The sequence below is a fragment of the Saimiri boliviensis genome, chromosome 12, assembly GCF_048565385.1.
Source record: "Saimiri boliviensis isolate mSaiBol1 chromosome 12, mSaiBol1.pri, whole genome shotgun sequence".
In the NCBI taxonomy this organism is placed as follows: domain Eukaryota; kingdom Metazoa; phylum Chordata; class Mammalia; order Primates; family Cebidae; genus Saimiri; species Saimiri boliviensis.
The window spans coordinates 71834955-71847667 of record NC_133460.1 but is presented as its reverse complement, the minus strand read 5'-3'; the positions used below and the strand labels follow the sequence as shown (position 1 = coordinate 71847667).

At 34.4% G+C, this 12713-nt stretch overlaps 1 protein-coding gene across 2 annotated transcripts in view; it reads left to right on the top strand.

Annotated features, from left to right (window-relative positions):
• ASAH2 (N-acylsphingosine amidohydrolase 2) overlaps nt 1-9726 on the top strand; it is a 60846-nt gene extending 51120 nt beyond the window's left edge. For both annotated transcript variants that reach the window (XM_003922444.2, XM_003922443.2), the window contains 4 exons: nt 142-288; nt 4310-4369; nt 7413-7501; nt 9448-9726. In XM_003922444.2, the coding sequence (XP_003922493.1) occupies nt 142-288; nt 4310-4369; nt 7413-7501; nt 9448-9637 (486 nt within the window). In that variant the 3' untranslated portion in view covers nt 9638-9726. The remainder of the gene's footprint in view (nt 1-141; nt 289-4309; nt 4370-7412; nt 7502-9447) is intronic.
• The last annotated feature ends 2987 nt before the right edge of the window (nt 9727-12713 follow it).

The window sequence follows — 12713 nt, the reverse complement described above, 5'->3', positions numbered from 1 at the left end:
TCAAGGTTGTTAGCTCTTGGAGTGTGTATATGTATGTGTGCGTGTACTCTTCCATGAATGAAGGCATTTCTGGGCTGGAGGCCTGGGGAAAGGGTCTTTGGCTCTACATGTGCACTCCTTAACAAATGCTCTCTGTTCCAGGACACAGTAGCCGACCTGAGCAGAGGTCCAGAACCTCCATTTTTCAAGCAATTAATACTTCCATTAATTCCTAATATAGTGGATAGAGCACCAATAGGCAGAACTTTTGGGGATGTCCTACAGCCAGCAAAACCTGAATACAGAGTGGTAAGACTCATGCACAGACCTTGGAATCCTTTAGAGGCCTGTTTTTGGGGATGCGGGGAAGGATGTCACTTAGTGTCACCATTTGCCTCTAATCATGCTGTAGAGCAGCTGTTAGCAATGATAATTTTGATAATTGTCTTTATTTCTGCGAAAGTAATGAGAATGGGGAAATATTTATTTTTGTGGGTAATTGTGTCAAATTGGAATTCTAAAATACAAATTATTCCTTTTCTTAAATGAATGATCATAGAACTATTCACTGGAACTGAGAGTTGTTTCTTAAATCAAGGACAGGAAAAACATACAGAAATGAAGCAGAATTTGTACCATTACTGTTTTATATCAATTTTGTATACTGAAAGCTTGCTGAATCAGTTATTAGTTTCAATAGTTTTTTGAGGGGTGGTGAGTAAGAAGGGAGTCTGGATTCCTTAGAAATTTCTACATGTAGCATCATGTCATCTGTGAATAAAAATAAAAGTATTCCTTTCTAGATTTCTTTTCTGAATGCATCTAATTATTTTTCCTTACTGGGCTGGTTAGAACCTTCAGTAGAATGTTTTGCTTTTTAAAAAATTTTATTTACTTTTCTAATTGGTAAATAAAAATTGTATCTATTTTGTGTACAAGATGATGTTTTGAAATATGTATACATGTGGAATGGCTCTATTGAGCTAATTAACATGTGCATTACATTACATATTTTTTTGTTGTGAGAACACTTGAGACTTACTCTCTTAACAATTTTTAAAATACAATGCATTGTTGTTAGCTGCAGTCATCAAGTTGTACAATAGACCTCTTGCACTTATTCCCCTTGTGTAACCAAAATTCTATATTCCTTGATCCCCAATCTCCTGATATCTAACCCCTGGTAACCAACCTTCTGCCAACATTCTAATCTCTATGAGTTTAACTTTTATAGGTTCTGTATATAAGTGAGATCCTGTGATATTTGTCTTTCTGTATCTGGCTTATTTCACTGAATCCAATGTTCTCCAGGTGTATCCACGTTGTGTCAAATGTCAGGATCTCATTTATTGCTGAACAGTATTCCATTGTGTGTATGTACAACGTTTTCTTTTTCCACTCATCCATTGATGGACACTTAGGTTGTTTCATATCTTGGGTATTTTGAACAGTGCTGCAATAAACATGGGAATGCACATATCTCTTTAACAAACTGACATCATTTCCTTTGGATATATACCCAGAAGTGATATTATTGTTTAATATTTTATAGTAGTTCTATTTTTAGAGAAACCTCTTACTGCTTTTCATAATGGCTGCACTAATTCACATTCTCATGAACAGTGTACAAGAATTACCCTTTTCTACAGTCTTATCAACACTTATCTTTTGTCTTTTTAATATACATTCTAACAAGTGTGATGTGATATCTCATTTTAGTGTTAATTTGCATTTCTTTGATAATCACTTCTGTTGAAAATTTAAAAAAATACCCTGTTGATCATTTGCATATCTTCTTTTGAGAAATGTTTATTCATGTCCTTTGCTTATTTTTAAATTGGGTTATTTGTTTTCCTGCTACTGAGTTGTTTGCAAACCTTATATATTTTGGATATTAATTATTTATTAGAAGTATAGTTTGCAAATGTTTTCTCCAATTTCTTAGGTAGTCTCCTCACTTTGTTAATTATTTCTTTGGTTGTGCAGAAACTGTTTAGTTTGATGTAATCCCATGTGTCTGTTTTTGCTTTTGTTGCTTTTGCATTAGGGGTCATATTTTAAAAAAACCATTGCCTACACCAACTTCCTCTAGGTTTTCTTTCAGTTGTTTTATAGTTTCAGGTTCTTATATTTAAATCTTTAAACAATTTTAGTTAATTTTTATGTATGTTGTGAGATAAGAAGCTTATACATTTTTCTGCATGTGGATATCCAGTTTTTCCAGCACCATGTATTGAGAGACTGTCCCTTCCCCCTTGTGCATTGTTGGCAAATTGTCAAAAATCTACCATAAATGTGCAGGCTTATTTCTGGGCTCCATTGGTCTATGTGTCTGCTTTTAGGCCAGTACCATGCTGTGTTGATTACTATAGCTTTGTAGTATATTCTGAAGTCAGATTGTGTGGTACCTTCAGCTTTGTTCTTTTTGCTCAAAATCCAATACAATGTTGAATAGAAGTTGTGAAACTGGACATTCTTGTCTTGTTTCTGATCTTGGTAGAAAAATATTGTTTTTCATCATATAGTATGATGTTTTCTCTAGGATTTTTGTAGATTCTTTCTATCATGCTGAAAAAGTTCTCTTCTATACCAAGTTTATTGAGAGTTTTTGTTAGAAATAAGCATTGGATTTTTGCAAATAGTTTTTTCTATTGTGGTGACAATGTGGTTTTTGTCTTTTATTATTTTAATATGTCACTTGCATTAACTGGTTTTCAGATGTTAAATAAATACCATACCATTTAGTCATGGTGTCTAATCCTTTTTAGATGTTGCTGAATTTGATTTGCTAATCTGTTGTAAGAATTTTCTACTCATGTTCATGAGGGCTATTTGTAGTTTTATTTTTATGCGTTGTCTTTGCCTTTGGTATCAGGGCAATAGCAGTTTCAAAAGTGAGTTGGGAAATGTTTTCTCCTTTACTTTCTGAAAAAGTATCCAAAAGATTGGCGTTATTTACTCCTTAAATATTTGATTGAATAGACCAGCAAGGCCATATGGACCTGGGCTTTTCTTTATGGCCAAATTTTTTATTACTAATTCAATTTCTTTACTTGTTATATGCCCATTCAGATTTCCTATTTTTTTTTCTTCCATCAATTTTGTGTCTTTTTAGGAATTCATCTTTATAGGAATTGGCATCTTTCTAGGAATTTTCCCATTTCATATAAGTTTAATTTGTTGGTGTAATATAAAAGTTGTTTTTGCTCATGATAATCTCTTTTAATCCTTTTAACTTCTGAAGGGTTGGCAATGACATCCCCTCTTTCTTTCTAATTTTGGTAATGTGTGTCCTCAAAGAACTAGTACTTAGTTTTATTGCTTTTACCTATTGTATTACCTTGCCATTTTAGGCAAGGCCAGAACAGCTTTTCATCTTCAGCAAATTCCTTCCCCACTTCCCCGGCACCCTCTATCCCCTCACCCACTGAGGTAAAATCCTTTTTAATTATGAGGTTTTCCAGTCTGGTCTGGTGGGAACAGAACCTTGTCACATCTCTCTATGAGCCTGGGGACTGTTCTTTGTAATTCTGTTAGCCCATTCTTTTCCTGGTTTCCAGTAGTTCCCTTACATGCATGCAAACTTGAGGGAGCTTTCTGCAAATCTCCAGATTTCTGTCTCTGTGCAGTATCCTCTCTATGATACTCTGTGTTGTAAACTCAAGACTGTTTGGCATTTGTGTTCTCCCACCTCCATATCCTCAGCTTAGACTACCTGACTTGCCCTGAATTCTGCCTCCTTCTGCTGTGACCTGTAAACTCTGATGGCATTGAGCTGGTGGATTAAAGGGTGCATCTTGTTTGTTTGCTGCCACTCAAAAATCACTGTCTTTCATTGCCACTTGAAAAAACATTGTTTAATATATATTTTGTCCAGTTTTTTAGTTGTTTCAGGTGGGAGGATAAATACAAATCCTGACACTCCATCTCTTGTAAAAATATAAGCTTAACTATAAATGTAAGCATAAATTTGAGTCATCTGTGGAAGTTTTGACTGTTCTCATTTAATTCAAATGATCCCTTGTATTTGTGTGGGAGGGAGGTGTAAGGAATTATCAAGGGCTGAAGAAGCCATTTTAATGCACTGTCACTAATATGAACCACAGCTCTAGATCTTCACTTGTATCTGAGTCTACCAAAAGCAAACTCATTGACCAAACATTCCTATGTCCATTGGCAAGGGTTAATCTTAGAAGGTAACTTACTTGATGAAATAGAATGAAATCTATAAAAGCACCCTAAATCATAGAATTTATAATAAATAATGCCCAAAATATGAGTATAGCAAAAATCCTTTTATTAAAGTTATTAAATGAATTTTTATTTTCAGGGAGAAGTTGCTGAAGTTATATTTGTAGGTGCTAACCCAAAGAATTCAGTACAAAACCAGGTAGGCATCAATGATTTTCTTTTACAAATGTAAATCTACTTTTTAGCCATTCATTCATTTAAATATCCCTCTAGAGGTTAATAACATAAAGATAAAATGTGCCCACTTGTTTTGCATCTAATTTTGTAGGTGTGGGAAAATATTCAATAAGTACAGTTAATGTGGATTGAGTCTGGGTAAAAGCACACAGGAAACATATGATTGGCTCTACTTAGGACCATGTATAGCATAATGCATGTATGACTGCATTGTCTGTCAAAAAGATGTTAACTACAATCCCACATATATATATATATATATATATATATATATATATATATATATATACACACACACACACACACATAGTTATGCACCATATATATATATAGTTATGCACCATATATAATGATGTTTCAGTAAAAGATGAACTGTATTATGACAATGGTCCCATGAGATTATACTACTGTACCTTTACTGTACCTTTTCTACATTTAGGTATGTGTAAATACACAAATACTTACCGATGTGTTACAATTGCCTATGACATTCAGTACAGTAACAGCCTGTACAAATTTGTAGCATAGGAGCCACAGCCTATACCATACAGCTTAGGTGTGTAGGAGGCCACTCTATCTAAGTATCTAAGTTTGTGTAAGTACATTCTGTGATGCTCATACAATGATGAAGTTGCCAAATGATGCACTTCTCAGGATGTATCCAATGCCTGGCTGTACTCAAATTTATAGAACTCTACCAAAAGTAGTGAAATAATCAAAGAGCCAAGTGAAGGACATGTGTCTTTGGCTCCTTCCTCTCTTTTTGACCCTCTTCTCCTCTGCACTACCATCTCCAATCCTAACTATACTGTTGTGGGATGGTCATGGATGCCTGCGTGGATACTCTCCTGGCTTGGAGTCCTGGCCCATGTGCTTTACTTTATCTTGCATTGGCCATTTCCCTATTCTTTACTACTGGTGCTAATGGGGCATTTATTTATTAAACCCAAAGAATGACACTCAAAATACATGGCCAATGCAAAAACAATAAGGAAGTACAGAAAATAGAATATATAAGTGCTCATATACCCACAAACCTGCTTTCCAGAGGTAATAGTTGTTAAGAGTTTTTTTATAAAGCATATCAGACTTGTTTTTATCATATATATGATAAACTATATATGTATGTAATATATCTATTAATAAAATTAATTTATACAAGCAATAACTGGACACATTCTAGTTGTAAAAACTCAATAAAAAATTTGTAGTGAAAAAAGAGTGGGCACATGACTATGACTTCAAGGTCATGGTTTTTACTATGGCTGAGGATACATTACTTCTATCAATGAACTAGTCTTCCTAGGCCCATAGTCACTTATAATCCAAAATATCTTCCTTCCAAAAGAACCTTCCCATTGCTGTTCATTAAAATATCATTATTGCCAAGATAACAATTGTGGCAATATGACATTCTCAAATATGACATTGGGGGAAATTCTTCTACCTCTTAGGTAGTCATTATGCACCTGTTTGTAATAATTTCTTTAGGAAGTCTTGATATTCTGAAGATATAGATGTTGTATCAAAACTGCAGGTTTAGCTGTAATTTGATATCCCTAGGGTAGAGATATTCTATCATCATTATTGCCACTGAGAAGCAGAAGACCAAAACATTTAAAGTACTGTAGTGATAATAGAATTAATTTCGAAGAATGCTCTGGGACTTGGTATAAAACAATTTCTAGCACCCTTCTTTATTAGTAATCATCATCACTATTTATGGAATGCTTACTATTTTGCAGGTACTATTTGCAAATGTTCCTATTAAAGTACTTTATGTGTATTATCACATGATTAATTCTGTTCTTATGACTACCCAATGAGTTAAGTTTTATTAACCCAATTTTACAGACAAATAACCTGAGGCCTAGAGAGATAACGTAACTTGTCTTAACTAGGCATACATCTGGAACAGATTACGGTAGAGCAGTTGGGAAATGATTGTCATATGTTTTATCCCTGATATTCACAGGCCTAGACTTGTTCTTCAGTCTGTACTCTAGACATATTCAAAGGGCCCATCATATCTTCTCCATGTAAGGCCTTTGCAATGTCATTTGCCCTAGACAGAAATAGCTCTCTTTACAAGTTCTTACGGTAACGAAAACTTCTTTATTCAATGTAATTCATCAGTTGAATACTTAGAGAAAAATTTTAAACAATTACATGGCCCACATGTAAGTAAGTGATCTATTTAGCAAAGGGTTACTTGAGTACCAGTAAGTGACAGATGTAAAAGACTATGATAAAATAGGTGAATTAGACATGTGCCTTTAAGGGTCACAATCTCAAGAATTTTAAGGGATAATTGAAACTTATAGCCTTTGTCTTTATTAACTTTGTCATATTCAAATCTGTGCTTTGTTTGAGGCTAACTTCTTGGTCTGAAACAAATTCTTCTATTATAATACTCTTCCAATGGGAAAATAAAATCTTTTTATGATGTAGTTTCTAGGAATATATTATTTAAAAAAATCTAGAGATCTCTTTTATCACCCCAGGATAGGGAAGATTTATGTATCCTTTTTAATTCTTTCACTCAGGGAGGTATGTTAACTAGTAATTCATTCAACTAGAGATGGAAAATAGATGAAACTTTACTATTTTCCCTTCTAAATCTTGAGGTTACTAGAAAAAGTCTTGGGATATATAGATCATTAAGCATGTCATGAAAAGGCTTGACTTACACCTTTTAAAAATCTTAAGTAGGTTTTGTTCCCAGCCTCTTTTCTGCGCTAATTTCCAAAATTTGCTATTAACTCTAAAATTATACTACTTTCAAATTTCTAAAAAAGTCATGTGTTTTAATAGACTTAGATAAATTAACATTCTGAATACATTCCATAGAATGTTAAGAGGAAAACCTAAGAATTTGGATGAAATTTTAACACATTTTCACACAAGGTATTGGTAGGCTAACATATGGTCAACAAGGGGAATATTTACAGACAGGTTCCTTCCGTGACTGTGGTACCTGATCAGTATTATTAACTGCATTTCAGACCCACCAGACCTTCCTCACTGTGGAGAGATATGAGGCTACTTCAACATCCTGGCAGATAGTGTGTAACGATGCCTCCTGGGAGACTCGGTGAGCATATCTATTGAATATTTTTGTTTTTCAAGCTTTGAAAACAGTTGGCTTGTAATGCAGGGAAGACAATATAAGGTATTAATGATATCAAATTCCCAAGGAGCTTTCTGGACATATTTAATTATTAAATTTAATTTTGATTATATTTTTCTACAAAACAATGTAGTCTGTGCTTCTATAAGATTAGGTGCTAATAAGGTTATGGCTTCCATTCTTACAGACATCTGTCGGGGTGTTTTTCCCATGGTCACAGGTATTATTAGTTAAAAACTAACTAGCTTTCTTGCAAATTGGTTGAAGGGAATGTAGAGTAAAAGTATTGAGATTTCTCTGTAGAGCTTGGTATTTCTATAGGGAAACGGAATCTATATCTGACATTTATTGCATGTTTGTATAAGATCAATGATTCTTCATTTGAGTTGCTAAAACATTATAGACCTGGGTGCTTAATGACTTGAGCAAGGATATAATATGCTCATGCAGTTTCCTCAGAGAGACATATCTCTTTGCCTTTTGCTGCCAAATTCCTGAGCTGAATAGATATTTTGAAGATTTGACAATGTGCCTGACAATGTTCCCAAGCCTATAAATTCCATATTCCAGGACAGTGGCATGGAAGTGGGTACAGTTTTTGGCAATTTGTGTCTAATTCAGATTGCCTCAAACTAAGCAGTATTAGTTTGTTAAATGTAAGTATGTTAGGATGGTTCAGATGGTTAATTGAAGGTGGGAATTTGGCCATGGCCCATTTGATACCCATATACAGATATGAACATAATTTTTTCTTTGGTATTTAGAACTCAAGGTTATAGGTAAATTTTGAAACAATGCATATTTATAGTTAAGAAGGTTATACAAGTAATAAAAAGAATGATTTATGTTTACCTGCTAAAAGTTTTTAGCTAATGTCAGTCAATATGAGGTTATGTTTAGATCTCTGCCTTGTTCATTCACAGCAATATAATCAAATATTTGTTGAGAGTACTGAACCTATCACTGAGAAACACAGAGTGTTGAGTACACTCTCTGTGCCTAAGAGATTCACTTTCAACATAACTCAGGATGTCAATCAATTAGCCCGTTGTATCTCACTGAGTCTAGAAGAGTATCTGAACTCTCTGCTGTGATCTGCAGGGGTCAACATGATCTGGTTCCATGTTTCTCATCTCAACCACTCTTCCATGGTTTACTATTTCCCGTACCAACTGACCTGCTTTCTGCTTTTTGGCCACATCAAGTTTGTTCCTGCTTTGGGCACTTTGTATTTTCAGTTTCTTCTTCTTAGAATGTTTTTTCTTCCAGATTTCTGCATACTCAGTTTAAACGACATCTCCCTAAAAAAGCTTCTGTCTTGTTTTCTACATTATACTTGTCATTCTTAAGATTTTTATATTTATTGCTTTGTTTGTTTATTGCATTTATTTTCATCCTCAACCCAGTAGAACATAAGCTTCATATTGAGACCATGTCTGTTTTGCTCCTTACTATACCCTTAGTACTTATAGAAAAGAGTTGGGCACATGTATTCATTAAATACATATATATGTGTATATATATATATATATATATATATTTAACAAATGAATCTTGATGTGAAAATAAGTGTTGGACAAGGGCTCAAAGAGTGCTTTGCAATTCTATGGCAGGAAAGACATCTTGTGGCTATCAAGTAAGGTTTCCTGGGATAAATAAAGTTTAGGTAGGTAGAAAGGTAGAACAAGTAAAGCTATTTCTACGAATTGCTGTTCTTTAAAGTTTCTCTTCTAGAAAATAGACGCTTTTGTCTGTTTTGGTCATTGCTGTATCCTCAACTTCTAGATAGTGCCTTGCTCATTGTAGGTAGTCCCTGATTATTCCTTGAATGAATAATCATGTATTTTTCTAATTACACATTTTTAAGAGTAAAATTGAGTCTTGCTTGTTTGTTTGTTTTCTGTCAACAGTTTTTATTGGCACAAGGGACTCCTGGGTCTGAGTAATGCAACAGTGGAATGGCATATTCCAGACACTGCCCAGCCTGGAATCTACAGAATAAAATATTTTGGACACAATCGGAAGCAGGACATTCTGAAGCCTGCTGTCATACTTTCATTTGAAGGCAGTTCCTCCGCTTTTGAAGTTGTAACTACTTAGTGCAAAGTTGACAGATCATTTAAAGAACAGCTTTACTCTGTACACATTATATAAGTGATTTCAAATGAATGTGAACTAGTGAACTACTATGTTGACTTCTATAATCATCCCTATTTGGGGACAGATAGTTTACTGAGAATGAGGCAGAGAGATGTGTGTGTGTGTGTGTGTGTGTGTGTGTGTGTGTGTGAGAGAGAGAGAGAGAGAGAGAGAGAGAAAGAGAGAGAGAGAGAGAGAGAGGTTTGTCCCATCTATCTTGTTCCAGCAGCCATGTACCTAAAGCTTGATTTCCTTTGAGGCCTTGGGGTTGTTTAAGGGAGGCTCCTTTTAATATAAAACCTCTGAAATGTTAGTGAGAATGATTGAATACATGTGAACAATGTTTAACCTATTTATTTATATAGAGAATTATTGAATGTTAGTACGGGGAAAGTTTATAGAAATCATCTAGTTTAATCCTTCATCTTACAGATGAGAAAAGTGGTCTTTTCCCTTAACCACATTTATAAAACAAGATGTAAACCTTGACCATAAATGTATGAGTCTAATTAGAGAAACAAAATCAGCATGTCAGTTTTCCTTCATTCAAAATAACATATAGTCTTTCTAAGACGTCATTCTGGGGTTAACATGCTTAGTTCACAGTTAATGGATGCTCAAATAGTCTCTGGAATTGCCTTTAGAACCCAATTATGAGAAAGTCATACCTGCACTATTTAGATTATGGCTTGTGTTTTCCTAAGTGTCCGTATCCCACTGGATTGTGTCTCTTATTCCCAAGACTTATTCTAAATGATTTTTTGACTCTTTTCATTAATCAAGTTCACCCCAAACCACAAATCTTTGCCATTAGTGTAGATATTAAAAGTGTTACTGGCTAGGAAGGCACTCCTCAGAGCAGAAGTTCTAAATAAATTTATCTGTTCTTTTATCAATTGCTCACTCACTCACTCATGGACCCATTTAATCATAGAATATTTAAGATTTATATGCCCAGAATTATGCTAGTGCCTGGGCCTTGGTAATTAGTGAAACTGTATTTGAGATGAATGTGTAAGTGTCAAAAGGTCAGTATTATGAAGGAGAAAATATTCAACTTAATATGTAAATCTTCAAGTTATATATTGTATATCATCTGTGTTGGGTGCGGGGGAAGAGGCTCCAAATTGTTTGCTAAATACTATTTCAAAGTTATTTCTGGGCATTGCAAAATACCTAGCCTCATGTCCCAAAGAATGAGATATGACAGTCTGACACTGACTGCCTGAAAGTACTAATTGCATTTATAATTATTAGTTAACTAGGCGCTCCCAGACTGCAAAGCAAATTTCTAAACCCCAGGTCATACCTTTGTATGTATGTAAAAGCTTTAGCATATTAGGGAAAAAATTAATCTGTATTTCAAAAATAAACTTTGAGGTTTAAAAATAAAAACAATATTAATAATGATAATATTAACATCCATTTATGTATGAGTTAATCTCTACATAATTTATTGAGTCAGAATGAACCTGGAACAGTTTTTGATGACTTGGTATCCTAGAGGCTGTTTCTATGAACGTTAACTGCTGGAGGATTAGGTAATCAGGGTTTCCAAGGGTTGTGATCATTTTTCTAATGACACCACAGTATTTATCGTAAAATTTAGGGAGCCTAAAAGAACAAGTGATTCTGAAAGTAGCTGACTACAGACAAGAAAATTGTATCAGAACTCATGATATGGTTTTTTGAAGTATTTGTTATTACTCAGAAGGGTTCATGAATCATTTTCCACTACCTCCATCCCTCCTATTGAAGCTTCCCTCAATCTTCTTGTGATCCCTGACAGCTCACTGGCAACTGTACTAAGGTGGCCACTGTATTATCTACTCATCCTTCTGCACCCAGCACTCTTGGCCCGAGATAACCCACAGAAACCTATTTTCTCACCACCTGACATTTCTTCTAGGCCATGAAATTCTATTTTTGTAGTTTATGTGTAAAAGATACAACCAAATTCCTGCATTATCAATATCAGTTATTCACCAGCATGTAATAGAGTATCAGGAAGTAATTGAACTTATCTGTTAATATAAAAACACAGATCCAATTCATGTCTGTGGGTGTTGTAGCGGGTGGCTCACTGGAGCCAAACCACGTGGTGGAAACTCCTGAAATTGATGGAAAAAGTGGAATATGGCAGATTGGGTAGGTGGGAGAACAATTCTGGAGATTTTGTTTCTCATGTTAAAGTGTCTGCATTTTATTTGCCATACCCTGCCTACTCTGGTTTTAAGGATTCTGTGACTTCTTCAAAAAGCACTGAATGATCTCTTTTCCAGGTCTAGATTTTTCAATGAGTACTATGTAAAATTGTCAATATTCAATGGAATATTTCATAATAAATTAAGAATTACACTCGTAGATGTATTTTCTATTGAGAGGTAATGGAGACAAACTTTTTTTTTTAAAAGAGGTGGAACAAAAGCTGGTAGATTACATGTAAATTAGGTTGGAAAGTAATACAAACGACTTGTAAATAACCACTGAAACACAAGGGAACTACTTTATCAGTTTCTTCCCCACTTCTGAAGATCTACTGCTGGTAAAACGCATGTATGTTTGGTATTTCTTTTATTTTCTCACCTTTTTTTTTTTTTTTACTAGTTTGGCAAAAAAATTTCCTAGGCAGGTAGCTAACTATGCAATTATTTTATGAGCTAATTCTGAACCTAAATACCAAGAATGAATTCACTTATGAATATCCTTTTCTAATGTGGCCTCTTATGCTTCTCTTCCAATGATAGAAAGCTTACTGTCTTTTTCTAGTATTAGCACATGGATTCTATCTTTAGCCAGAAGGTTTTATCAGTAAATTAACTTCTCATGTGTTTAGTTCTTCCAAATGATGCTTTTGCTTCCTGAGTATTGAACCTGACTTGCTGGTTTATATTGACTTCTAAAATTTTAGAGTGATAGGGTGTCAGAGATGGAAATTTGCACATTCCTTACACAATTAGTTAGAATGCATTCAGCTATAACTCACAAAATATTCCTGATCTGTGTCCATCCAAACATTGAAGACATTTATTTATTT